Source organism: Cinclus cinclus, chromosome 3 (assembly GCF_963662255.1).
Source record: "Cinclus cinclus chromosome 3, bCinCin1.1, whole genome shotgun sequence".
Lineage (NCBI taxonomy): Eukaryota > Metazoa > Chordata > Aves > Passeriformes > Cinclidae > Cinclus > Cinclus cinclus.
The window spans coordinates 111,538,154-111,566,115 of NC_085048.1; the positions used below are offsets into that span (position 1 = coordinate 111,538,154).

General features: G+C 50.3%; 1 protein-coding gene across 1 annotated transcript; it reads left to right on the top strand.

The window, feature by feature from the left end:
• Positions 1-413: 413 nt before the first annotated feature.
• On the top strand, positions 414-27,829 carry LOC134042037 (serine/threonine-protein kinase pim-1-like). Its single transcript, XM_062489111.1, is given in 8 exon segments — positions 414-492; positions 21,513-21,679; positions 21,773-21,823; positions 22,052-22,421; positions 22,635-22,811; positions 23,086-23,169; positions 23,172-23,221; positions 27,788-27,829. Coding segments are annotated over 8 exon segments (1,020 nt in total).
• Positions 27,830-27,962: the final 133 nt, after the last annotated feature.

Consider the following 27,962-nt stretch of genomic DNA (forward strand, 5'->3'; position numbering starts at 1 on the left):
AACAATAACCTGAAATCTACTTTTGAAAACAATCGCTTCCTAGATAGTGTCAAATTCTAGAGACTACTGTGAGTTTCCAACTCTTTGGAAGGAAAGGAATCCTGTAGTAGTGTGGAGACAACGAGCAGCACATCAAGTCATAGAACCCATCTCTCCTGGCTTGCCAGATCCACATTGTTCAGAGAAATTCAAGTTAGTTAGACATTAGTTTCATGAAAAATAAAAAAAACAACTAATCATTTCAGTAGCTGAAGTGCTCTTTGAATTCCCCACTCTTTAGATGGGTTGATTGTAAAGGAGTGAGTTCAATTAACTCGCTTCTTCTCTTGTACCTGTCTACAGCTTCTTCTGAGTCTACAACAGAAACGCAGAGAATGAAGGCAAAGAGCTCTTGGTGTGTGATAGGACCTGGGATGCCTCTGTTCCCAAGGAAACTCGCTGACGTGTTTGGCATGCAGACCTATGTGCGGAACCCCGGCGTTGGGAATGGAGGTGTGGGCTCCCGGCCGGCTCAGGGGGCCTTGGCCCAGGAGCCCCGGCAGAGGCAGCTGAGCAGCGCTGTCCCCAGGGTCACTGCCAGGGAGGAGGACAAGGGGACGGACCAGCATGGCTCAGCTTCCCACAGAGGTAAGGTGGGAGCTGGGCCGCTCTCTGGTGGGAGGAAGGGTCTTGTGCCAGCCTGGAGAGCCTGTGCACATTGCCAGGGAGCAGTTGTGCCCTGCAGGTGCCCCCTGCCATGAGCTGTGCTGCTGCCAGTGCCCCGTGGAGCTGTAGGGCTGCTGAGCTGTGGGGCAGGGAGAGGAGCAGGAGGCTGCATGTGTAGCTGAGCCATTGCTGGGAAGCACAGGGCTCTGGGCTCCCTGCTGTCAAAGACTGAAAAAGTGTCTGAATTTTATCAGCTGTGTTGGAGAGTGTTGCAGAATGAGTTACATTGTTCTTACTTGCATTCAGAAAATCAGCGTTCTGTCAGGCTGGCCTGAAAGTGCCAGAGCCCATACAGTTTAGACAGAAAATTCTTTGGGGAAAATGAATAATCTAGTGTCAAGGGCACAATTTTCATTAGGGTACCCCTCCTGTAATCCTAAGTTTTTCTTTATTGTCCACTGAAATATTCCAACAAAGTGAAGAAAAAGTTGATCTGAATGTATACAGGTATTAGAACCCAGGACTACTTTTAGGAACCAGAAAGAAGATGTTTACTAAAATCAGCATAAGGGCAGATAAGAATCTCTGTCAAGAGCAATCTCCATCTCTGCCCTTCTCTATCAAACACAGAGGCTCTCCAGCATCCAGGGGCTGAGGCAGCAGGTTTCAGTCTGCTGGCCCACAGAGTAATGTCATGTCTCCTTCCAGGAGCCCATCCACTGGGAGAGGGTCTAGGCATATGTAGCTTGCTGCTCTCATGCACCATCTCTGTGCCCTGTTAGAGCTCTGTAATCTGGAACCTGTCTTGCCTGTTGCCAAGCATGACATTTTTGGGCAATTGAAGTGTGCCAGAGATTTACAGGAACCTTTGCTTCCAGTACCAGGCCTCCCACTGAGCCAGCTCAAGGAGATGGATCATCCCAGCAGTCCTGGTCTAACAAGTGACAGAGACCTGAGAGAGGGCTTTGGAAAGGTAAGGGATAAGAACAGGGATGAGCAGACTTCCATTCCAGTGGCTGTTTAGTGCTTGGCCCAAAATGCCTCTGAAAACCATGATCCTCCACTCTTGGGGGTTGGGGATTGTCTTGGGAATATATTTGACGGCTACTGAGCAATTGCTTGGCTGTTTCCAGAGGTGCCAAAGTCAGTGCTTTGGGGATGGTGCCAAGGACATGCCTGAGGCATTCTTTATGTGCAAAGAGCACTTTAGAGAAGTTCTGATTGGCAGAGCAAACTGCAAACCAGTGAATGTGGGCAAAGGGCACCCTCAGAAGCAGAGAAGCAAAGATGCTAACGTTGAGTATAAGCAAGGCTGCAAAATAAAACGGGACAGTTTGATGTCTCCTGGTTACCTTTCTGGCTGTATCTCACAGCCCTCTCATTCTCACATTTTCTGCTCCTTAATATCCATGTTCCTCCAAATTGTTTTCACATGACTCCCTCCTCCTTTTGGTCTCCCGGTCTCAGAGACCAAGTCGTTGAGAGTCTTCCAGAGCTGAGTCCTTCAGAAGCCAGGAAGTGACAAACAGCTGCACTTCCTGGCCATGAGTGTTAAGCATCAGCTAATTACCCGTCCTTGCTGCATATTGCACATGGCTTTTATTCTCCTGCCCTGGCCTGTAGGAACTGAACTGCATGCTCATTGCTCATGTGAGCTCTTCCTTTGTCTTGGAGCATTCCTATGACTTTCATGCTTCAAGCAGGGCTTCCTGTCACAGGTTGCAGTTGGAGCAGAGTAAAGCTGTGGAACTAAAGTGTTCCACCTCACTGTGTGTAATTACCAAGGTGAGGATGGGAGACATTCTCCTGAAACTATTGGAATGGATATGGAGCTGGATTAATGTCTGTAGCACTGTGTGGACTCCGCTCCCAGTGAGAGGTTGTGCCTGGTCTGTGTGTGTCTCTGCTTACAGTCTGTGATGTATTTCCATTGCAACCAGATCCGTGCTGCATTGTGCATGTTGGCTGAGAAGAACTTAGAACCAAAGGATGTGGAGCTTTTTGAGAATGAGATGAAGAAGAGGAATGAAATTTTATCATCCTTAAAGCTGCCTCCACTGAGAGTTGAGCCCAGGGATGCAGCTGAAGCAAGTAAGTGGTGTCTACACTGCTGGTCCTTTTTGAGCTCTTCCTTACCCTCTGCACAGTGTTGCAATCAGACTGGGGGGCTGTTGCACTTGCATCTGAGTGGAAACCTGCATAGGAATGATTTCCATTTTGCAGAGAAAAACACAGAGGCATTAATTGTCTTGCCCATGGCCTCACTTAGTAACAGAGTATCAGCTTCCCACCTTCACCTCTAAAATCTTTCAGAGTAGAAAATTCAGTCTTGGAAAGTCGCCTGCCCTTCAGACTCTGTTCTGAAGAGCAGCTTCCAGGCAATGTGAATGCAGAAGAATGCTTTTCCACCAAGGTGCAACCTGGAAGAAACCAAATTCAGCACCTTCTGATGAAAAGACCAGAGATCCTTCTCGAGCCACTCCCCTCCAAGGAGCTGGCACTGTAGAGCTGTGCTGAAGCCCTGAGGCAGTGCTTCTGTTGTAGCCCCAGGAGCAAGCAGCATTCCCCAGTGAATCCCGGCTGAGGGGCTCTGGCTGCAGCGCTGTGTGCGCTGCCCCGAGGGCGGCAGCAGGGACCTTCGGGGGCAGCACTCAGCCCCAGGGCACCACCCAAGCTTATCTGCACTTTCTTTTGGGAACTTGCCCAGCCTGCCTCTGAAACAGGAAAACGAAAGCATAGCAACACTGGCTTCTCCTTGTTTCTTAGGGGAAGCATCACTGCAGTTTGATTTTTAAACTGGAAGAAGGTAGATTTAGATTAGATATTAGGTAGAATTTATTTTATAATGAAGGTAATGAAATGCTGCAAGGATTTTTCCAGAGAAGCTGTTGTTGATTTATCTATGAAGGTGTTCAAGGCCAGTTTACATGGGGCTCTGAGGAACCTGATCCAGATGAAGATGTTCCGTTTCCCAGGGGTTGGACTAGATGGTGGTTAAAGGGGCCTTCCCACCAAAATTGTTGTAGGTTTTCCTGGGTGATTGTATGATCCTTGTCCCATACTAGCGTGCCAGTGTTCTACTTGAAGTTCTTTGGGATAACACAGAGATGTTACCCAGCTCCAGCAAATTTTCTGGCCCTTTCCATAGTGACCCTGTCCAGCACCCTCCACTTACAAGCTCCTCTTTGGTCCCTGCAGGCCTCAGCCAAGCAGCTGTCAATGGCACAGCTTCCAGTGTGCAGAGAAAACACCCTGGTAATGCCTTGAAGAAGAAGGTCTTGAGGAAGCAGGACAAGATGCCCTTACTGCCCACTATGCCCATCATCCAAGAGGAAGGCAGTGTCCCATGCAACTCCTCAGGTAAGTCTGCTCTGTGGCAGCTTTTTCCCATATAGTTATTTCCTTGCAAAAGAAGCACAAAGTGTGCCTCCTGCCTCAGCCAGCACAACTGGGCTCTTTGGTCAATAGCCTGTCCGGGAATGAGCACCAAATCCACTTTTGAGTTCCTCCAGCTTGGTTGTCTTGCCGTAGTCGGTTTTTAGAGATGCATTGGAAAGTTGAGCTGAATAAAGTAGAGGTAAAGGCCTAAGCTCGGGCTTTTGTCCATCCTGATAATCCAAACTACAGCGCTGGTGCCAGGAGACAGCTGTAAGTGCAGAGATGAGCTGGGGGCAGTGTGCCAGGGTGTGCTCACTGTGCACCTACGAGTACCACCACCATCAGTTGACCACTCCCCATCGGGGCCCTCTGCCTGTGCTGTTGTCCGGCTCTGCAGCCAGCTTTTCTGCTATCCCAGTAAGGGTTGTCTCTGCATGGCAGTCAGTGCCTTGGTGCAGTCGTGCTGCTGCTCCCTGAAGCGATCAATGGCTCCTGGCTGCCACCATCCCATGGCCTGCAATTCCAAGAGGAAACAAGCAGTGCCTCCTGTGTCACTGCAGCCAAACACAGTGGCTGCTGGTAGGAGGTGACAGTCAGGAGGGGCTGCCTGGTGCTCCAAGGTTGCCTGTGCTATCATCCAAACTAGGGTGAGATAAAAAGAAGGGAGCAAGGAATAATAATTGGAATGCTCTTTTCTACTGATGCTATTTCCACGTTGAGAACTGACCAGAATTGAGCCTGGGTTGTTCCGGCTTGGCTTGGTGCTGTGGCAGGGCAGCTGCAGGAATTTCCTCAGGGAGTTGCAGAGTGCCTCAGTCCTCAGGGCTGGGGGAAATGAGGGCGCTGGGACAAGAGAGGCCCCTGGGGGGTTCCCTCTAGGTGTAGCCATTCCCACTGGTCGTCCCTGTCTGGCAGGGAGTGGGAGCTCTGCGGCCTCAGGAACCTGCCGCTGGCTGTGCTACCTGTGGCACTTGGGAGCTGGCACTGTGTGGGCAATGGTCAGGTTTAGCCTGGAGCTGTGCCCAGCTGGGGGGGCTGGGAGAAAGCAAGGAGCCCAAGGAGGCAGACAGCAGGGAGGTGTGTGAGGCAGTGCCAGTTTGCAGCACATGGAAGCCTGGCTGGGAGCTGGGGCTGCAGGCCGCTCCATGGCGGGGTGCCTTGCCCGGGGCTGCAGCGCTCAGGGCTGACCCTCTCCTCACAGTGACCTCGCAGACGGCCACTGGTGCCGAGCGCCGACAGGAGCTGCTCCGTGAGCGTGGGCACAAGGACACAGCCTCTGCTGACCCACAGCAGTCCTTGCTCCAGGCACTCTCCTGGCTGGGCAGCGATGACTGGTAAGAAAGGCCCCGGTCACTCTGTCTCCCTCTTAGCGTTAAGGAAGCTTACAAGTGGATCTTGCCAGTGCCTCTGAGCCCCAACAGCCCAGAGGGCAAAGGACTCTGCTGAAACCACTCCAGAGCAGTGAGAGGATCAAGATTTGAGAGCAGCCTTTGCTTGGCCTCGGTCTGCAGCTGTGCTCCAGCTGCTGCCGCTCTGTGCTGCTCCCTCGCTTTGCCTGCTGCTCCATGGAGCTGCAAAGGAAGTCTTGAGGGAAGAGAGGAAGCTGTGGGATGAGATGATTTGCTGGCTGAAGGCAGCAGCAGGATGGCAGCAGTTTTGAGTGTAGAGATTTGGGTGCCTTGGGGCACTGGCCCAGTGGGACTGAGTAAGATTTCTCTCTGCTCCCAGTGCTGACAGCAATGGCAGGTGACAGGGTCTCCCTGTGACCTCCTGCATGTGAGTCCCAGAAGCAGCTCCAGGGAGTCACTCTTTCTGAGAAATGGAATGATTTGTGCTTTCAAATCCCCAGCCTGTCTTTACTCCTGAAGGCTCATGGCAGAAGGGAAGGAGAAAGCAATGAAACCCTCTGGGAATCTTGGATTTTTGAATTCAACTTTTTCCTTTTCACTGCTTCGTATGGGCCGGAGGTGTTTAGCCAATACTCAACATGTGTCCCACAATTAGACACAGAGAGAAGGAGGCCCAGAGGTGATAACCCTATGAATGTTAGGTGATGCTGGTTAAATTTTTGGTGATATTGGTTGTGATGTCGGGGTTAGCATAAACGCACTGTTGGATGCTTCATTCACACATGGGTACGGACTCCATTCACACTGGGATAAGCATGAAAAATCTGCCACCATGCATCTCTTTGTGCAGTCACATTTGCTTTGCAATTCTCTTCTGCTTTCTCTTCCCCCTTTTTGTTTGGTGCCCTCTGAGGTACAAGAGAGCTTCTGCAGGTGTGGGGGGTCCCGGTGACTCTCAGGGGTGCCCATGGGATCGGTCAGCAGCCCTGTGCTGCAGCCCTGATGCCTCACACACCTTTCTGTAGCTCAGGGCTGCCTAGAGCAAGTGCTGAGAGACAGAGTTGTTTACACCTTTTAAATAACATGTTGCTGTAGTGGGCATTGTTTTTGGTAGGGGATTCTGGGAAAAGGCAGAGTTTCAACTGTTCTTTCCCAGGCATGGAATCTTATGGGACACCCTGCTGCTCCTTTTCTGGGGAATGTGGAGGTGGAGTGGAGTGAGTGAGAAACAAGCCTGGATTGTAGCATGGAAACTGAGCTCCAGAGTGCCAGTGCAGAGTCTCACTGCTGATCTGCCTGCTGGCACTGCCAAAGAAGGAACATGCCCCAATAACATCCCAATGGGATTGTGTCTTAGGGACATGCACAGGGAGGTGACAAGGAACAGCAGCATGACCCAGTCTCACAGCTTCTAGGAGACCGTGACATAGGGACTCCATAGGCCAGACATTTCAGAAATGCTATCTTGTAAAATTAGTCAGAAATTAAAACACTGAAACCCCTCTATTTGTCTCTTGGATTTGTGTATGCTTTTGACAGCCACAACATCCTGCAGGAAGGAGCTCCACAATTTCATTAAGTACTCCTTGAAAAGCACCTCCCATTGTTTGACTGAGCTGCCAGCCTGGTAATTTCAGAGGGTGCTGCCTAGTTCTTGGGTGGAGAGAAAAATCCATCTTTTTGGTACTTGCCTTTCAGGGAGATGAAGGAGAAGGGACTGGTCAGCATCAAACTCCTGGCTGGGTCCCATTCAGAAGTCCTGCTTTCAAGGCTTCGTGACATTTGCTTGGCAGTTACCAGTGAGGTGAGAACACTCTTGTGAATTGTGCCCTGTACTTCATACACGGTGTGTAGAGTAGCTATGTGCTTGTTCATCTCCATGTGTGCTCAGAGACTGCCTTCATTTCTCTTTTTAGATCTTGTATTTCTAATGTCTGTCAGGTTTCTATGGGATCTGTGTGTAGATGTAGTTGTATTCACTGGTAGGTCGGGTATCTGACACTCATCTTTGAGTGAGCTGCCATTATCATGAAATGTGCAAATGCAGAAAAAGATACTCTAATTATGTTATTTTCAGAGTCCTAGTCTCTGCCCGAGCTGTCATTCAACACTGCAAATTAGTCTGTAGACCTGAGCGTGTGTTTTCTGTTTCCTGGCTGAGTGCTTCAACTGCTGGTGTTGCTTTTTTAAACAGGAGCACGTGACTCTTTTATCTTTATGACTGACGCCTTTATGGTTTGAAAGCAGCCCTTACTTTAATTTGGTTCTTTGTGTTTCAAAGAAAAGAGCCTAAAGGGAAAGCAGTTGACATTAAAGAAGGCTTAAGTAGATACTTTATGAAATTTCTTATTTTTAGGCCTGTTACATGCAAGTCTGAGGCCAGATATTGGTGCCAGTGGAAGTGTCATGCTGTGCATGTGCTCTTCTGCTCTTATTGTGCTTTTATGTTCCTCTGGACACAGTGGGACGTGTTGTCATTTCCTGAGTCGTCTGTCTAAGGCAACTGGTTTTCTTTCCGAGGTCATTCTTATGTTTCCCCTCATGACTTCCCCAGGTGACCAACCTCCGCTCAAAGGTGTCCTACTCGGCCATTGTCACTCTGGGAGAGCTCTTTGTGACCTTGAAGAAGGACATGGACTCTGAGGTGGATGAGGTGGCTCGGGTCCTTCTGCACATGATGTGTAATTCGCCAGAGTTTGTTGAGAAAGCAGCCAGTCACACCCTGGGGATCATGGTGGAGAATGTGACTCCTGCACGAGCAATGACTTCTCTCCTGGACAGTGGAGTCAAGTAGGTTCTTCTTTCAGTGATATTCTTCACCTTCTAGAGTACTTCTAGGTGGGGGAAGGGATGAGAGAAAGAATGGGAATGGTGGGAGGGAAGGGTCCTGTATCCTGCATCTTCTGTCAACTCAGTGACTGGATTCTCCAATCCACCTCATTTCTTTCCTCTTCTCCCCTCTTTCTGCCCTCCCTCAGCCTATGAGTTCTCAGAATCACAGAACTGTAGAACATGGGAAGTTGGACGAGGCCAGGAGGATGATCAAATCCAGTTCCTGGCCTTGCACAGAGCCCCCCAAGAGTCACACCATGTGCCTGAGATTGTTGTCCAAATGCTGCTTGAACTCTGTCAGGCTTGGTGCTGTTGACCACTGCCCTGGGGAGCCTGTTCCAGTGTCCCAGGCACCCTGTGGGTGAAAAAGCTTTTCCTGATATGCAACCTAAACCTCTTCTGACTCATCTTCCCGCTGCTTCCTGGAGTCCTCCCAGTCTGTCAGAGTTGCCTAGATGTGGTGAATGGTGGGGAAGTGCAAGTGCCTGCAAAGGCTAAGGATAGAGCCTTGTGCTTCTGTGGGAAGAGGGACAATTGCAATTGCAGCTATGAGTGCTCTTTGATATTTCACTGCACTAAGCACAGAGGCCCTGGGAAAAAACATGCATCCTCATGATGCCATTAACTGGAGAAATAAGGAGGGTACTTGCTGGGGTATGGAGCACCTAGGGGAGAATGTGCTGGCTGTGACACAGCCTGCACAGCAGGTGCAGCTCCTGCCAAAGGAGTCCTGTATGACTATCCTGGCCATAGAGCTCTACTTTCTAATCAAACTGGTGTTTCATGTTAGCCTTGAGATGATGAATCACTGCACATACACCTTCACAGGCCCACTACTATGGGATAGCTGATGCAAATGCTGCCTTAAGTGTTTGTGCTGAGCCTGATAATTATCAAAAGACACTCTCTAGAACTGGACAATCTGGGTAAATTGATTGCCACACTTTCCCCATCTTTGCAATAGGATAAAACATTCAGATGTACCCCTTGCCAATCCTCACAAAAGAAACAGGCTGCATTGCTGCATATTCTGCAACTTCACGGCCCACAGTGTGTTTTCTCTGCATCTGTATTTTTCCAAAGCTCTGCAGATTTGGGGATAAATGGCTGGAATGAGCCTCAGTCCTGCTGCAGCTCTGTGTGATGGGTGCCCTCTGATAGGTTAGCATGAATGGTCTTTCATTTCTAAAGAATTCATATATAATCTAATTTTTTATCTTTCTCAGTGGAAATTGTGGCAAAGACACTGAGTATCAGGTAGTGCAGGGAGACTGAATTCCTCCGTCTTCCTTGCAGACAGTCCTTGTGTCCAATGCTAATTTGAGTTTCTCTGAGGACAGAAGCTTCTACAGGTGTCTGAAGCTGCAGGGAGAAGCCAGGCCTCCTTCCCGCAGCAGTGGCAGGGAGCACGCTCTGGCCAAGGCCTGTGCTGCTGTTGCTCCTTCTCCCTGTGCCCCAGTGTTTGCTCTCCTCTTGCCAGGAGCCGCCACGCCCAGGTGCGGAAGTGTGCGGCGCAACTGCTGCTGTCCTTGATGGAGAAAATTGGAGTCACGAAGCTCGCAGGCACACCCAGGGCTGAGAGGCTGGCGCACGCGGCAGGGACGCTTGCTCAGGACTGCCACAAGGACACAAGGTAACCATCTTCATTTCACCTCCTCACGCAGGAAAACTGCCTTGTGTCTGTCTAGAAAGGTAAAACCACAAAAGAGTGGTAATGAAAGGAAATATTAAGTTACATCACGGTGTGGATAAGGGCCATAGAGGCATGGAATACCCGGAGTTGTATGGGATCCATTGGGGCCATGGAGTCCAGCTGCCAGCCATGTGCAGGACATGCCAAGAGTCACTCCATGTGCCCAAGGGCATCATCCAAACGCTTCTTGAGCTCTGTCAGCCTTGGTGCTGTGACCACTGCTCTGGATTACCTGGGGAAATGACTGTAGTGGGTAAGCTGAGGTTGTCCAGCAAGAAAGAGCATTGTCAACTTCCTGTGACTTGAAGGATTCTTTCCTGAGATCAAAAGAGCTCAGATTTGGCAGTCAAATAGTTTTGTTTGGTCTGAAGTGCACAACACAAATCCAAAGTGTTCATCACCAAAGGATCCCAAACATCTCTTTCTTATGAATTTAAGGCTTTCCTGGAAATATGCCAGGGCACTTTAGCTAATGTATTCTGTCTATATTGTTTAGAATGTATTCTGTAGTCTGTCTAAATCTCTTCTGCAGATTTCTAGAATGCTGTTGTCTGTGACTCAATGACCTCCAAATTTCTTCTTGAAGAAAACTGTGGTTTCCTAGTGGCAAAATCCACCCAAAACACCAAACTCCCCTTACTCAAATTCACATCTGTAGACGCCTCGAATACAAGCACAACTCGTTGCCCCTGTGCATACATATCCTATAGAATCTCACATAGAAAGCATGAGGTGTTTTTCCCTGTTTTCCCTACCAGCTAAAGAAAGGCAAATTATTGTATTGTATTGCACTGCCATTGCAAATGTCAGAAAGTACTGCTAATGGCTCCGACAACAAAGCAGATGTCTTTTGCTTGTTCCCTTGGATCCTTTGATCCCACAGAATCACACCCCGAGTTTCAGAGTGAAATGGTATTTTTCTGTAGCCCCACATTCTCCTCTTGCCTCTTGTGTTCAGCTGACAGAACTGTGCAGTGACAAGTAGGGGTAAATCTCTCTCTTTGATGAGTAGGTAATGCCTTCTCATGCAAGGATTGCAGCTGATGTGTTTAAGGTTAATGTATCAGCCTTTTCTTTTAATAGTCTTGCTTTGTTTGTTCACCTTTCTGTCTTTTCTCTCCTTCCTTCCTTCCTGCCTGCCTGCCTCCCTTTCTTCCCGTCTTCCCTCAATCCTTCCATAGGCATTATGGACAGGAGATGGTGAAGATATTGCTGGATGACCAAAAATGTAAAATGCTTTTGGAGCGATCCGTTCCTGCCTGTGACCTGGAAGATATTCTGAGAAGAATTAAGAAGAAAGTAAGTGCTTGGCAGGAGAAATGTCTCCTTTGTGCAAGTATAGCCACAGCTAATAGGACATCAAACATACCTAATCTGTTTTTATCTCATTCCCCTTCTGCTCAATCATTTTGCTCCTGGGAATGAGCTGTTAATCCCCAGCCTGTTCATCTGCAGACCACAAAGGAGCTGATATTCTTAGGGGAAAAGTGGGGCTTTGAATATTTTGACTATTGGTCACAAAGAGGAAAGGGGAAGAGGAGAAAGTGGGTTTACATTTAAGCATAACTCCCCACCCTGCTGTCCCTGCTCTGCTCCCAGTAAAGCAATGAAGTGAGAAAAGTGCTTCTGAGGAGAACAGTCTTTGCAAAAGACACTGGAAGCAGTAGTGCCAAGAGAATTTCCAAAACTGCAGCAGATGTCCAAGTCAATCCTAATTGCTACAATTACCGTCTGTCTTTTGGGAATACTGCCCTGCTGTCAAGCCCTGTGGAGCTGGAAGAAGCTTGGTGAATCCAGCAGCATCCAGAGGAAAATCATTTGTCTTGGGGGGACTTTCATTGTTTTTATCTACATTATAGAAGGGAGCGTGTCCTTTGTGCACAAACAGGGAGAGCGAGTGTTGAACCAAATCACCTTCCAACAAAATTGGCCCACCCCAAAGAGTCCTAATTTTTCTGCTTTTTCCTATAAGAACTCTTGGTGCCTACCAGTTTCCATTATTGCCATTTATGCTCGAGACTCATGAATTGGGGAGTTTAAACTGCTGCTCACTATGGCAGCACCCATAACCTGCCTTGGGCTATTGCAAACAAAGAGTTGGCATCACTGAATCTCTGGTCTGTTTCCTTCTGTAGGTTTGGAAATATTTCCCTAAGCCTTGGTAGCAGTGATCCTGGTTCTAACTTGTGTTTTTAAGCAGACAGTTTCCTATTCTATATTCGAAATGTTGGTGGGGTTTCTCTGTGTCCTTGTAGGGGATGGAAGAGCAGAAGGGTGAACGCCCATGTGTCAAGAGCCCTGTGAAGATGAGGAGCCATGTCTCAAAGAAGCCCCAGCCCACATTGCCTTCTAGTCAACGGTACTGAGCACTTTTGTTAGATGTGACAAAGCACACAACAAGTTTGACATTTCTCTTCTTCAGGAAAATCTTTCTGGCAGAGATGGCCTGTGCCAGAGATTGTTTCCTTTCCCTACAAATGCTCTTTAATAAAAATGTCTACTTCTGTGTTACACTGAACAAACATCTCTGCAGGGGTTTCCACAGAAATGAGGCAACAGAAAGACACTTATTGGTTGCAGCACAGACAAGTCAGGGCAGTGGCAAGGGCTGTGTTGTGGAGGATTGGAGAGGGCCATGTCTCTGCTGCCCGACTTGGGACAAGTAAATTCAACCAGGGCTTTTTACATCTGAGTGGAGTCTTTTTCAGATGGGTGTTTTGAGGAGAAATCCCAGTCTAGCGGCAAGATGCCATTCCCCAAACAAGCAGTTCCCAATCAAGTGGATTGGCTTGGCTGAGTCATGGTTTTCTTACCCTCACACAGAACCAAGTTTGAGTAGTAAGTAGCAAGGCAACTCCTGAGCAACTTTGGTCAAAAGGTGTCTCAATAGGGACTTTTTGTCTTGATATTCTTGTCCTTCATATAGTTTGCTGGATGGACAGCATGTTTGGTTGATTTCCTCCTGTGCTGCAATCTGCACTTAAGACAGGGATTTGGTCCTTGCTGTGTCTTCATGCCAGTGGCAGAGCTACTTGTACCTGTTCTCTGATAACAGAACAGATTTATTTAGCTCTGTGATGCTCAGCAGTGGCAGGAAAGTGACCACATGCCTCAGTAGCATAGCTAGGATCTTCCCATGCTCATGGGAGAGACAAGTTGATCCAAGAGAATTGTTCCCAGTGGGTTTGTTAAGTTATAGATCTAGACTCTAGGAACGCAAACTTAATGTGAGCATAGTGCTGGGATGTCTGGCATCTGTTTTTATCTCTGTTACTGATTTTCTGGATCCTTCAGATATGCCCCTGGTCATCTGCTCAGATGCATCTGAGCTCCTCTTTCAGACTGTCATGCCTGGTGTAGAGACATTTCTGCAGAGTGATGAGTTTCCTTCTTACAAGACACACACCTCCCATATGAGCAGGCATTTAAACATGGAATTAGTGTCTCTCGTTCTCCACAGAGCAATGCAACCTGTGTGCCTGGGAAGCCACCTGAAGATAGATCAGATGCATCTCATACTTGGTTTTCCTGAGTGAGAACTGGCGAAAATGTTACTTTGCAGATTTTCTCCCATAATGATTGTCATGAAGTCCATGCTCTTTTCAGAGCCTCATGATTCTCTAGCTTGAAATCACGAGTAAATCACCTCTGGATGTTTTGCTCACAATTATCTGCAGGTATTATCACCAACAAGCCATCATTTGCTTTTATTTTCCAGGGTGAAGTCGACCTCGGATGGACGCCTCCTACACCATCCAAAAGTCCAGGTCACGTTGCCTCCAGCTGTGGATGAAATGGAGATGCTCCAGAAGCTTGATGATCTCCTGGAAGCCAAGGGGTTTGAGACACGGATGGAAGGAGTGGCACTCCTCCTAGACCTGTGCAAAAACAGCCCCAAGCTCATCACCACGAACATTGTCCAAGTATGTAGGGTATCTTCACTGTTCCTTCCCTTCAGCTCCTCTCCCAAGCCTGTAGCAGTACACTTAATTCACTGTATCTTGGCACTACATCCTGCCCGTTTGGGATAGGATGGCCCCTCTTACTCAGACAAATTTAACTCAGGTCCAGCATGCAGGACAAGTTCTTTCAGTCCAGCTGTATTTGTCTGGCAGGTGCCTATTGATGCTGTTCATCACATGATGACAGAATTTTCCACTGCTCTAACCTTTGCTGTCTCCTACTCCCAGCTGGGTTCAATGAAAGGAATCCAGCCACTGAAAGCATGGCAATTCTTCTCTTGATGAAAAATGGGTTTGGATGGGGAAGAGAAGTATCAGGCTGGGTTGGTATAACCCAAATGTTTTTACAGAGATACTTCTCCAAACTCCATCCTGTCTTGCACAAACACAACTGTGGCTACTCGTTTCCATCCTTGTCTCTATTGCACTTGGTAAAGATGGTGTGTACCTCTCTTGGGCACTAAATGATCATTGCTACATCCCCTCTTCAAACAAGGACATTTTAATCCAGCTTTCTTGCTGCTTGTTCTCTTCACAGATTTTTGATCATTTTGTCCTGAGAATATCTGACACGCACAAGAGAGTGAAGCAGATGGCGCTGGACGTGCTGGCAGAAATGATAGCCATCCTGGAAGATGCCTTGAACCCCGTGATTGTCCGTTTAGTGGAAGGAATACTAAAGAGCCTGAACTCAAAGGATACCGGGGTTCATGCTGCAGCTGTGAAAGCGCTGGAAAAATCCGTTTCTCATTTTGGTAAGGCTGACATGGACTCTCCTCAACTGTGTCTCTGCCTCTCTGACACAAGAGAACACTGAGTGCCGTGAGAGCTCTTGTTGCCCGTGGAACACTCCAGCTGACATCCACCAGAAGCTGTGGGGGTGCAGTCCTTAGGCACCAGTCCCCCAAGAGGCTTGAATGTGCATCAGCATTTCCCACAAGTGCCAGGAGCCCTTGGCTCTGTGCTGCTTGTCTGGAGAGGAGGTCCTGGACTACAGCTTTGCTACAATTCAGAGGCAAAGGGGATTTTGGAGTTTGCTTGGACCCCATTAGAGTTCCCAAATGAATAGCTTTGCTGTTGCCATGAAGGGACACTGGCCCATCATGGCTCCTGCAGAGCAGCCCCCTGGAAGGCTCCACATTATAGGCAGTAGCTGCCTCTGTTCCACCTTTCCCATTTGTCTTCTTTTTTCAAATGGGACACTTATGATTCACCAAGTGCATTTCCTTAAAACAAGCAGATAGAAATCCAGCTGTCAGTGATGTCTTGTTCCACATGTTGTTTTCATGGGGCAGGATGGCTGTGGCAAATACCTACACAGGCAAGGACTGCTCTAAATTCCTTTGTCACAGAGATTTATGTCAGCTCTGAAAATGCTGCTCAGGAGAAATATGCCTGACAAATGGAGTGTTGAAGAGGCAGATCTTCAGGGGGAGTTTCCACTTTTCTCCACCTCAGCTGCTCTGCGAACTCCTGAACTGCCTGACTCTGTGCCTTTGTGTATCCCAAGTCTGGACTTCTTCCTGTTTGCTCTGGAGTTCAAAACCTTTTCACTGCTTACATGTGATTGAACTCTTGAGGTCCTTGATCTGAAAGTTTAACATAGCTCCAGGTCCAGCAGACAACTTTGCATTGACAAATGTGAACGGAGAGGTTTTCTTTGGGAATTTGAACCCCCCTCAAATAGGCTGGAAGGAAAGAAGTACATCAGCAGAAAATTACTTGATTTTATAAATTGGGGCTGCCCCTGCCCTTCCCCTCCCCACTCTCCTTTCTCCTAGGACCTCAGAAGAGTGAGCAGAAACGTGTGTTTCTCTTGTAGATAAAGTAGCACTGATGAAAGAGTTCAGCCACCAATGGAGTCAGCTGAGTGGCCAAGCTCTGCTGGATGTGACAGAGCGTATCACAGGTATGGCCTCTGCTAAGCCAAGAGGTCTCCCCAGGGAGCATTTCCTGGGCATTCCTGGCAATAGACAGTAGAGTAGCTGCTCCAAATCGGGAGGTGCTGAGCTTGTCCCTCCTGCCCAATGCCCATGGCAGCTGTGTTTGGCAGGTTTTCCCTGGCTGCTGCAGAGGTGTGCAGTACCTGGCACGGGGGTGGCGCTCGGCCTTGGGGCCGAGCTCTCACTGGGGCATCTCAGAGCCCACCTCCAGGAAAGGGAGGGGTTAAAAATACCCGAGCTGGCTCTTCTCTTGGGAGCTCAGGGTCATCTCTGGTCCTTTAGGGAAAATGTAGCAAGTGCTGTTTCAGGCAATCCGTTTGTTTTGTCCTCACAGAATTCTCATCTTGCTCTTGAAAAGTTTTGAGACTGAACCCTGCAGTGCCTGGGGGTCACAGCTTAGGTCAAAACTCAGCACCCAGATTGGGGGCACGGATTTGGTGCAAGGCAGCCTTTGGGGCCAGAGGGGCAGAAGCAGAGTGCTGAGGCTCCCTGCCTGTGCTGTCAAAGTGACATTGGACTGAGCATTTCAGGGTGTGCAAACAGTGTCTTCCTGTGTCAGTGCTGTCCAAAATGCTACAAATGCAGCTGATAATTGATTCCTCAGAGGAGCTTGCTATGTCAGCAACAGCCCAGGAATGGAAAAGTGATAATCTCTCTATATAGTGGACAAGATGATTTACAGCCTTGCTTTAACGGGGTCTAAATGCACTGCTAAGTGTGCCAGCATCTTTAAATGCAAGGTTTCATAGATGTTGTGTCTTCTTCAGCAATCTCAAATGCTCAGTGTTCGGTGATTGAGAATGTCAAAAGCCCTTGAAAGGGCATTGGGATAAAGTAGATGTCTAGGAAGAGGGAATTTAGTTTTGGAGATATTTTGATCTCTTCTTGAAATAAAGGAAATAAACATAAATTAGGACTCTTTTAGGAAGAGCAGATGTTCTCTCTGAGATTTAGTGGGAACAAACAATGTTTTCTCAAGTTCCATTGTGACCAATGTCTTGAATTGGATTTTAACTGAAATTAACACCCATTTTGAAATGGATGCCATAACCCTTTTCCTGCTTGACAGAATTGGTTTTGGGCACTTTCAGGAAGTGTTTAAATGTTGATGATTGCTGGTGGATTACGAGCATAGAGAAAATGAAGTCTCTTCCACCACAGAATAAGAAGTGGTTACTGCATAACATTTTGCCTGATCAGAAAATATGAATGGTGTCCAGAGCATTTCAGGTTTTGATGTCTCAGCCACATCTGCCATGCAAGGAGCCTGTTGGTTGTCAATTTTTTGTCTGTGTTTGACAAAGTTCAGTTCAGAAATTGAGCAGGGAGTAGGCTTCAGAGAGAAAGGGAGAAGACACTCGTGTTGTGGTTAAATTTCATTCATCTGTGTTGCATTTTTCTCTCTACATTCTACTATTGCAGTGCACATTGCAAGAAAAATGCCATTAACATTGGGAGGGGGAATGACATTAAAATGTGGAGATGCACAAATGCCACAGCAATGAGGTCTGGGTAATTACCTAAGACACCCTGAGGTTTGAAGCAGCTGTTTGTTGGAAGGCACAAAAGCATTGTGCCAAAGACAGCAGCTAGTCACTGATGTTTCTAATCCAGCTGTCAAGCAGCACCCATGTCTGGTGGGCTGGAGTTTGGAAGTCTGGTCTAATAGTGCCCTTTGCTGTGTGCCACTGAGCAAAGGGAAGAGCCAGATTGGATTCTGGCACTTTGACATCAAGGGTCACAAAGATGGAATTGTCCTTTTTCTTAGAAACCTTTCAATTGAATCTCCATGGTGCATTTCCAAATCTTCAGTGTGGGTTTAGACAACTTCCTAATGGAAATGAAAGGGAAGTTGACATTTTAGTCATTCTTGATGTTGAAACAGGTTGTGAAATGATCCAGTAAAGGTACAAGTTCTGCCACAGGTGCAAGTATTTGTTTGGAGACAGTACTCCTGAGGTGTTGGTGGTTCTATTTTGGGGAGGATCAGCTGCTATGGCCATTTCTGGATTGTTGGGCTCTGTGTGCTATTTCGCTGCTCTTAGGCAGAGAGGCTTCCAAGAAGCAAATCTCGAGGTGGATCCTTGTTTGCATTAAGGTTGTTGTTTCAGAAGCTTGTGTCTCTGTCCCGGCAGTGCTTGTGGAAGGGGTTTATGCCAGGAGCCCTGAAGTGGCCCAGCGCTACGCCCTGCCCGTGCTCTGGTCCTTCCTGGAGAACAAGGCGCTGCCTGTCCACAGCGCCAATGTGCGCACGGTGGTCACCAGGCTCGCCTCTGCCCTCTACGAGGTGATGGGCACCAAGCTGAAGAAGCGTGCTGCCAGCCAGTCCCCACATGTCCAGGAAAACCTCTCCAACATCCTGGGCTGGTGAAGGCTTGATGTTCTCCAGCAAGTTGACCAAGTGCTGAGATGGACACCTGCGCTTCTGACCTTTTAGCTGGGCCAAAATTGACAAAATACTCAGGAAGGGTGTGCATCTGCCCCTGCTCTCTCCACTGCCCTTCCTAGTCATGGCATGCTCAGGGGCCTGAAGACACTCTGGATTGAGGACAAAGTGAAGGACTAGCATGGCTCAAGCCTCCCACCGAGGTAAGGTGGGAGCTGGGCCGCTCTCTGGTGGGAGGAAGGGTCTTGTGCCAGCCTGGAGAGCCTGTGCACATTGCCAGGGAGCAGTTGTGCCCTGCAGGTGCCCCCTGCCATGAGCTGTGCTGCTGCCAGTGCCCCGTGGAGCTGTAGGGCTGCTGAGCTGTGGGGCAGGGAGAGGAGCAGGAGGCTGCATGTGCAGCTGAGCCATTGCTGGGAAGCACAGGGCTCTGGGCTCCCTGCTGTCCCAGGGCAGCCCAGAGGCCAGGGAGTTCCCCTGGGAGCTCTGTGGAAGTGGCTCAGGGTGTGCCCCTGGCCTGCCTCCAGAGGGTGATGGTAGGAGAATGTTTCCCTGTGCAGCTATTTATGAATTTCCAAGAAATGTCTTCTATGAAATATGGAGCTTCAGATGCTTTAGGTTTGCATTGCAGCCTCTGTTACATTTTGTGTCTCCATTTTGCAGACCTGCCTGGCTCCTGTGTTTCCACCAAGTTTTCTCTGGACATTCTTTTGTGCATTTACCCACAAAGTCCTTTCCTGCTGTCCAGAAGAGCTCTTTCCTCCAAGCCCAGGAAGAAGCTGCTGCCTATCCAAAGAGCGTTTGAAGACAAGGATTTATGCATTAGCCTGTATAGTTCCAGATGTACATATGTTCTGATAGTTATCTGTAGGTTTCAATAAATATATTTTGATTGTATCTTAATAATTTTGTTGTTATATTTTTTTTGTGTATATTTTTGGTGGTATGTTTTGTTTTTTTATATTTTATAGTTTTATATTTTTTCCCATTGACATGCTAAGGATGGCCAGGTCTTTGAGACCTTGAGATGGGGAAGGGAGAGCCTCCCTTTTTTTTGGGTGTTTCTCTGGGAGGGTGGGGCCGGTGGGGGGAAGGAGGCCAAGGCCACGAGATTCGAAGCAGGTAAAGGAGCGTGGGGGGGCAGTTACTGGTACTCACCCCTTTTTGGCTCTGGAAGGAGGAAGGCAGCTGGAAAACCTCACCGCGCCATCCCAGTGCCAGGAGCTGCCTCTTCTGGTGTTGGACCTCACACCCCTGCCAGGATGCTGTCCTGCTTCAGTTTGCTATCTCCAAGCATCCTGTTGGAGCACCGGGACCGACACTGCTCCAAGGATTCGTGAGCAGAGTCTCTCCTCCACCCTTCCCATCTGAGACACAGCTGCCATCACCCCCAGCTCTCCTGCAGCTGTGCAGGGATCCACACACCTGCCCTGTCCACTGGGAACCTGCCAGAGCTCACTGCCAATGGCGATGGTAACTGCACCAGGGGGGAAAAGAGCACACAACCAAAGGAACTGTGACTGGGTTCCTGTTAATTTCATAGTTATTGTTGTTTAGATTGGCCTTGTTGTATATTTAGTAGAGAACTGTTCTTCCTGTCCCCCTATCTTTCCCTGAGAACCTCTTGATTTCAAAATTATACTGACTCAGTGGGAAGGATTTTACTTTCTCCATTTCAAGGGAAGGTCCTGCTTTTTCCCTAGCACACACCTGTCCATTCAAACTAGGATACGGAGCATGAGATGCAGGGCTGATGTGTGAAAGCAGGAGGATCTCCTCCAAAGTAACTTGTTTAATTGTCCATTTTATTACTTCTCTATTTACTCCACACTACTAAGGCAAGGCAAGCTTTGCTTGCAGGCAAAACAGGCATGGGATACACTAGGGTCCCTTGCAGGATCAGCAGGGCTGGCAGTGACAAAGCAGGCAATCTGCTCCATGGTGAGCCACTACACAGCCGCATCCCAATGTGGGTTTAAGTAGCATGGTATTATGGAGAACTCCTTTTCTGCATCAGATACCAAAAGAACGTCCACAGCTTCTGGTGGCTGTCAGCTGGAGCATTCCACAGGCAACACGAGCTCTCAAGGCACTCAGTGTTCTCTAGTGTCAGAGGCAGAGACACACTTGAGGAGAGTCCATGTCAGGGGTCAGCCTTCCCAAACTGAGCAATGGATGCTTCTGCCACTAACACTGACAGGAAATAAACAAACAAAATTTCTGTGCACACCAGGGCTACGTATGGATTACATTATTTCTGTTTCACATCCCGGCCAGAACAACATCGTGGTCAGAATATCATTGTTCCTAGATTCTCTAACACTAAAAATATTGCTGGAGAGTTTTTGTCATTCCCATAGATTTGGTGACATCCAGACACACTTAACAATCCATTTGGGTCCAAGTTCCATATTGCAGACGATGTCTTTGGGCAGCCTGCAAGTGTCTCAGCAGAGAATGAAAAGGGATGACAATACTGACACGATTTCTCTTTGCTACTTGAAATTTAAAAGCTCCGCTCCAGCCCACACTGGCAAAATTGTCAGAAGAGGCAATTCTTCCCCACAAAATGCTTCATCTCACTCAAACAAGAAAGCCACAAGCCAACAGTCTTCTTTACGCCTCCACTGCTTTATTTGGCTATTTCTCTAATAGGAATTAGCTTCATTTATTCTTACTTTGCTTCCTGTGTTCCACGGGGCGCGCGGCGGCTCCTCCGTTGGGTTCGCGGAGGCAACGGCAGAACGGCCGCGCGCTCCGGCGGCTCCGCAGCAGCAGCAGCAGCAGCAGCAGCAGCAGCAGCAGCAGCAGCAGCAGCAGCAGCAGCAGCGCCTCTCTCGATCGGTTTTTCGATCGGTTTTCCGCTCGAGTTCCCGCTCGCCCTCCGTGCCCTTCTCCCTCTCAGACTCCCTGTGATCCCGTTCGGTCCCGTCCTTGTTGCGCCTCTCCCAGCCCGGCTCATGCCGTGCCCAGCAAGGCGGCCGTGGGCGAGCCGGCCCCCTGCCCGCCCCTGTCGGGCACGCCGCGGTGCCGCCTCCGCGGGGCTCAGTCCGTACCGCCTGTGGCACCTTTTGAAGAGCCTGTGGGCGAGCTCCTCGCTGCACTGGTGGCGGTGGTGGAGCAGCAGCGTCTCTTGGCTCCGCCTGGCGCGGGGCCTGGCGCTGGCCCGGCCCCGACCGAGGCCCCTCCCGCGGTTCCGCCCACAGCTGGCCCGCAGCCGCCCGGCTCCCGCCCCGCCGCCGGCGCATTCCCCCGAGCGAGCCTCGCCGCCCGGCAGTTCGGCCGCCGGCCCCGAGGCGCCGGAGCCCGGGGCGGCTCGGGAAGCAGCGGCGGCCGGGGCGGGCGGGTGCCCCGGGCAGAATGACGAGAGCGCGGTGCCGTCCGCACGGGCGGAGAAGCCTCCCCTGGAGCAGCTGTACCGGGAGGGCCCGCTGCTGGGGAGCGGCGGCTTCGGCAGCGTTTACGCCGGGACCCGGCTCGCCGACGGCGTCCCGGTAAGAGACGGGGCCGGCTCGGAGCGGGGAGGGGGGCGGCGACCGGCGAGCGGCGGGCGGCGAGCTGAGCCCTCCGCTCGCCTTGGCTTGCAGGTGGCCATCAAGCGAGTGTCCCGGGACCGCGTCTTGGAGTGGGCGCGGCTGGTGAGTGAGCGGGGCCAGCGGGAGCAGGCGGCGGGGCGTGGCGGGCGGGGTAAGGCCAGGCCCGGCCGGGTGGGAGCCGGGACGCTGCGATGGGAGCGAGCGTGGAGCGAGCGGGGGCCGCGCAGCGTCCCGGGCCATGGGCAATGGGAGCTGCGGTGGCGCCGGGCAGGGGGTGGCGAAGGCGAGCGCAGCATCGGCGCCGCTGACGGCATGGCGGCTCCCCCGCAGCACGACGGCGCCCTTGTGCCCCTGGAGCTGGTGCTGCTCTGGATGGCGTCGTGGCCCGGCTTCCGCGGCATCGTGCGGCTCCTGGACTGGTTCGAGCTGCCCGACGGCTTCGCGCTGGTCATGGAGCGTCCGGAGCGCTGTCAGGACCTCTGGCACCTGCTGCACGCGGGGGGGTTCCTGCCAGAGCCCGTGGCGCGGGCGCTGTTCCGGCAGGTGCTGGGGGCCGTGCGGCACTGCACCAGCCGCGGCGTCCTGCACCGCGACATCAAGGCCGAGAACGTGCTCGTTGACCTGGCCACCGGCGAGGCGAAGCTCATCGACTTCGGCTGCGGCACCATCCTGCAGGACACGTTCTACACCCAGATGGCCGGTGAGCCCAAAGCCGGGGCCCAGCCGGGCAGTGGAGCTTCTCCCCTGTGCTTCCACGGGTGAAACACACAGGGAGAGAGGGAGGGGGAATGCTGCTTCAGCCGGCTGCAGCCAAGTTGCATTTTGGCAGGAGCTGGGGCTGGCTTTTGAGGAGCTGGCTGGGAGGGAGGGAGCAATCAGCATTGGCCTGATGAGCTGTGCCCGTGTGCCATAGGAACGCGGGAGTACTACCCACCGGAGTGGATCCTCTTTGGCCGCTACCATGGCCAGCCAGCCACCATCTGGTCCCTGGGCATCCTGCTCTATCAGCTGGTGTGCAGGCACCTTCCTTTCAAAAGCAGAGAGGACATCGTCCAGGGACAGCTCTTCTTCCCGCCCCGGGTGTCTCAAGGTGGGGATGGGCCTTCAAGGCACGGGAGCAAGAACGGCTTTGGGAGAGGGCAGGTGGCACATAAGTGTCGTGCTGTTGCAGCTGGGGAGGAGGTTCATCTCCTGGGCTGAGTTGGAGGAGGCAGCACGTGTACCTCTGCTGCTCTCTTCCAGAAGAGAGGATGGATGGGAAGCTGTACGAACAGCTCTGAGCACTCTTAGTGTGCTGTGGGCACTGTGAAATCTGGGAGAGCATGGACAGGAGCTGACCAGCAGTTTCTGGTTTCTCTCTGCAGAGTGCCAGCACCTGATCAGGTGGTGCTTATCCATGGACCCTGCAGACAGGCCATCCTTGGATGACCTTTTAGAACATTCTTGGGTGCAGAAGCCCCACCTGGCCCAGGAGACAGCAGAGATCTATCCCTCTGCACAGTAGAATCCAGGATGCCCGCAAGCAGCAGCTGCTCGTGTCTTGTGGCTCTCAAAGAATTCCCCAGAGCATTTCCCAGTGGCCCTGGCATGGAGCAGAGAGCACAGCCAAGGAGGTGCTTCCTCAGGTCCCCGGCGATTTGTGGAGGGAGCGGCTCAGGGCTCCCCATCCTATTGGAGAAATTGTGGCACAGTGCAGTGAAGTTGCCACAGAGTGGAAAAGGGGAAACATCCCCCTGCAGCTCAATGGCCTCGTGATGTCCCCACGAGCCAAGGCACATATGGTGTGTTCTTCTGGAGATCAGCGCAGAGCTGGAGAACGCCGTTCTCGAGCTGGCCACTGGCAGGGCAAAGCTGATGGGCTTTGGTTGCAGCCCCTTCCTAGAGGACACGCTCTGCACCCCGACGAAATCAAGATGAGTCCCCAGGCGGTGCAGGGGTGGGGGGATGCTCGTGCCTCCAGGCATGGCAGGGCTCAGCCTGGCCACATGCTGGAGGTTCCCCATGGGGTGGCAGTGGACAATATTAATCTTTCTGCCAACTGCTCAGCTGCTTTTTGGTGGGGCAGGGGATGGATGTTGTGGAAGGGGAGCCGGCTCCTGGCCTCGCTGACAGCTTCTTCCTGCCAGCATGGCACAGGCTGGGGTGGGGGCATCCGGCCTGACAAAAGCATGCATCCATGTGGATAGGGAGCAGCAGAGGGGGACGGGTTCTTTAGCCATGGCCCAGCTGCTCTGCTTTGCAGGCCCTTGAGGAAGGGGTGGGCATACAGGTGGGAAAGGTAGGGTTTTTCCCCACCACTGGAGAGATTTTAGTATCATAAAGAGCGGTCAGACCTTCCCCAGGCCCGTGAAACGGTGACAACCTTTGGTGCTTTTTCTTGTTTCCAGGTCTTGTTTTGAAATGACTTTCATGCAATTGTTCTTTGTTTTTTCCAGAAAGATTGCCACTTGTGTCCAGACCAGATGGAGAAGCACCGGCACCGTCCGTGGAGTGCATCCCGTGCCGGTGCTAGCCGGGGAGGGTCCACAGTGTGGATGTCCCCTGCAAAAGGATGAGGACCTTGTGTGGGATCGGCTCCTCTCCTGGCAGCAGGTCTCCAGAGGTGGGTACCCGGTTCCACAGCTCGGGTGGCAGAAGGGCTTAGGGCAAACGGCAGCAGGCACACGAGAATGTCGCTCTTGCAGCTGCTGAGGAGGTTGTTGTGCCATGCTTGAGCAGAAGAGGTGGAGCGTGTCCTGCCACGCTGCTCTCCTCTAACAAGGAGGGAATGGGCTGGGAGGTTTGGGCTCTGAGCACAGCCAGCAGCCTGGCCTGAGTATAGGCTATGGTGGGACAGGGGGGACAGGAGCCTGCTGCCACTGACCGTGGCTTTCTGGTTTCTGTCCCCAGGCTACCAGCAGCTCATGCCATGGAAACGGCACCGCTCGACCTGCCAGTCTGGGAGGGCTGGACGGCAGCGGGTGTTCATTTGCTGCCAAAAATAAATCATTCATGTTACTAACATCATCATCATCATCGGAGCATTTCTTTCATCCTTTTTTCAAGCTTTTGGCACCCTTCTTCCACCGAAATCTCTTTGCCTCTTTCCTCATCCACTTGGTGGAATTGGTGGGGGGGTTTAAGTAACACAAAAAGTTCAGCAACAATTCCTGTTGCCAACCGCAGCAGTCTCTTCAAGAACCTGGAGCTGGTAGCCAGGCCCACATTTCACTTGGAAAGGGGAGTGGTTTGCAGGGACAAAGATGTCCCTCTGCTGCAAAAGCAGGGAGGAAATCAGAAGCAGCAAAATGCAATTTCAGCTCTACCCCCGCCCAAAGTTGTCTGCGTCTTTGCCCTCCACTCCAAAATAGGCAGGCAAGGCTGGACTTGAACAAGGTTCAAGTCCTTCATGGTCCCTTGGCATTAAAGGGATCAAGTAAAACTCTCGTATGCAGTAATTGGAGTACAGCTACTGTAGGGATAAAGGAAATGTTGGGAGCTGGGACATCCTTCTTGTCTCCTTTGTCTCCCCAGGTGTTGTAGCCTGGATAGCTGTTAAGATGGTTGCAGGTAAAGGAGCAGCAAGGGCCTTTGTATGGGATCCACGGAGATGTTTATTTCAGCCACTGAGTGGATAGTCCAGGGTCAGAGGCAAAGACAAAGGGGAACGTCGGGGTGAGGGTCCAGGTTGAAGCAGATGGGTGTCCTGGGCAGGGGGAGCATCAGGGAGCACTTACTAGGAGACATGGGGGTGGCACAAAGGTGGGGTTAGGGCATGGGAGCCAACAGGGAAACAGGGTGGGAGTGACCAAAAGCCTGAGAGACAGGGAGAGGGCAGGGGGCTGGCCCAGGGAACAGAACAGGGCTACATTGGCATAACAGAACAGGGCTTGCTATGAGAGAAGCCTCTCGTGTCTTCCTAACTAGGGAATGCCTTCTAGGGTCTCCACAGTGGGGTGTTTTGGGTTCAGTTTGAGTTTGGGTGGAGATACTGCTTTAGTGTAGTGGTTTTGGATTGTTAATTTGAACGTTTTTAGTTGTGAGATAGGATTAGGAGGAAGATAAAACAGGCTTAGCATTAAATGGTACAAAGACAAACTTTATTACCAGAAACTATAGGGGAAAAAAGAAGAAGAAAAATTAGAATAAAACTTCAGACTACTCTTCTTCTTTCCACACATTTGTTTTTTTACATTGACAGCATACAAAGAACAACTCAGTTAGTTTACCTTTTCTAAAATAGTCATTTACTTGTTTCTTTCAGAGAGGAGATTCTTCAGCCTATAGAGATTTTTTCATAAGAAACCATTTGTAAGTGGTCTTGCTGTTCTAGTGTTTAGCCGTCAGGGAGGATAGAGATCTGGTTATTATGTAATATTTTTTTTCTCAACTAACATTTTAATTCATAACTAATACTGAGGACCATATCAACTTATGAGGCACACTTAAAGGATTATAATAGTTGAAACAAAAGCTTACTCCACTTTTAAAAATAGAGGGTGTTTTTCTTCTTCTTCCCTAGGGAGAAGCAGGGGTTTTTTCACTATTTAAACCTAGGGCACTTACAGCAATTTTAACATTGATTTAATTTAACACCAACGCTTCTTCTTACATCTAGAGTTAGAATCTTTAATCCACCCCATATTTTTTTATGTGTTATAGGGAAACAACGGATGCTTTTCTATAGCATAAAAAAAGGGAAGAATTTCAGTCTATGTCTTCCTTCCCTCAGCTGAGACTTGACTCTTCTCATACTTTGATTTTGGTGTTTTTTGTGCTGTTTTTGTACATATTATCATTTCGGTTCTCTTTTTTTTTTTCCACAGGACAGAGAATAAAGTATTTGTAAAGTCATATTTTGGGCAGTGAAAAAGTTAATATTTTGCCAGGGCAGGAGAGGGTTCTGTGATTGTTTTTAGGTGGGGCGGCCGGAGCTCTTTACCATAAGGAGCCTTCTAAGGCCGCACTGGGGCCGGGCTGGGATTGTAGGGCCCGGCCAGAAAGCGGAGATGAGTTTTTTGGTTGTAAGGTTGTTTTTTGGCGTTTGCTGTACGTAATGTTAGTGGTGGGCTGGTGGTTTTCCTTTTCCTTTGCCCAGCAGCCGAGGTTGGGGCCCTTGCCAGATCGGGGCCCAGCTGTCTCTCCCCCAGGCCGTGTGGGCGGTGAGGCAGGCCTTTTTTCCACCTTTATCTCTTACTGTTCACTTCCTCTTGCTGGAAACGGGATTGTTGGAACACTTCAGAGGAGACGGCTTATCCATAGTGTTCTGTTTTAAATTGTCTAAAACCGTGTGAGACAGATGGCTTCACATAGGAACATCCCCAGGGCTGCTGAGGGGAAGGCACCACTTTATTTGTTGTGAAGAGAAGTAATCAAAATCCGCAACCAACAAGCTGCAAGGCAGAACGGAGTGGGAATTACAGAAATAAAGGCCTTGAAAAGCAGCTTAGGAAAGCGGCTACTTCCTAGACAGTGCCAAACCCTCTGACCTGGCCTGGCCGGGCCCAGGGCTGGCTGCCCTTGGGAAGGGAAGGGAAAGGGATGGAGCTGGGGTGGGGGCTCTGTGGCCATGGAAACGAGAGAACCACGGGCCAGCGCGTCACAAAGGGGCAGCCCCGCAAGGGGCTGTGAAGGTTGTGGTTGACACGGACACAGTGGCAGGAGACACGTCTGGCTCTGCCTGTCTGTGCCGACTGCTGGCGATTGGAGTCACCCCACCTTGTTCTAGGGCTGGGGACCGAGCTCCTATCGCCGTCTGCTCCGAGACAGTTCCCAAATTCAACCCCAGGTACTTCTGCGAGACAGAAGCACGGGTTCAAAGATGGATTTTACTGCAAAAGGAAAGACCACGGAAGGAAAAGGTGAGGATAGAAAGGAGCTGAAAGGCCCGAGTCAAATGGAGACAAATTCCACCAGATTTCCGGGAAAATTGGTCCATGGTGGTCAGTTCTGGCTCTGTGTCAGAGCTGGTGGCTGTGAGCTACAGGTGATCTTGCAAGGACAGCCCTGGCATCACAACATTCTACCTTTAGTTTACTCTGCTTCCTGCTTTTTGACAGTAGCCAAATCACTCATACTGTCAGCCAGGACAGGGACTGTGGCCATGACAATTACAACGTGGTCATGTGATGCAAATTCTGCTTCTTTCTTTGCCATCAATGTTGGGTCTCACTACTGATAAATTTCCTGTTCTTCCTCTGCTTGGTGATTGGGTGGGTCCAACGCTGAGCATGACAGGATAATATAAAAACCCCAGCAAGGC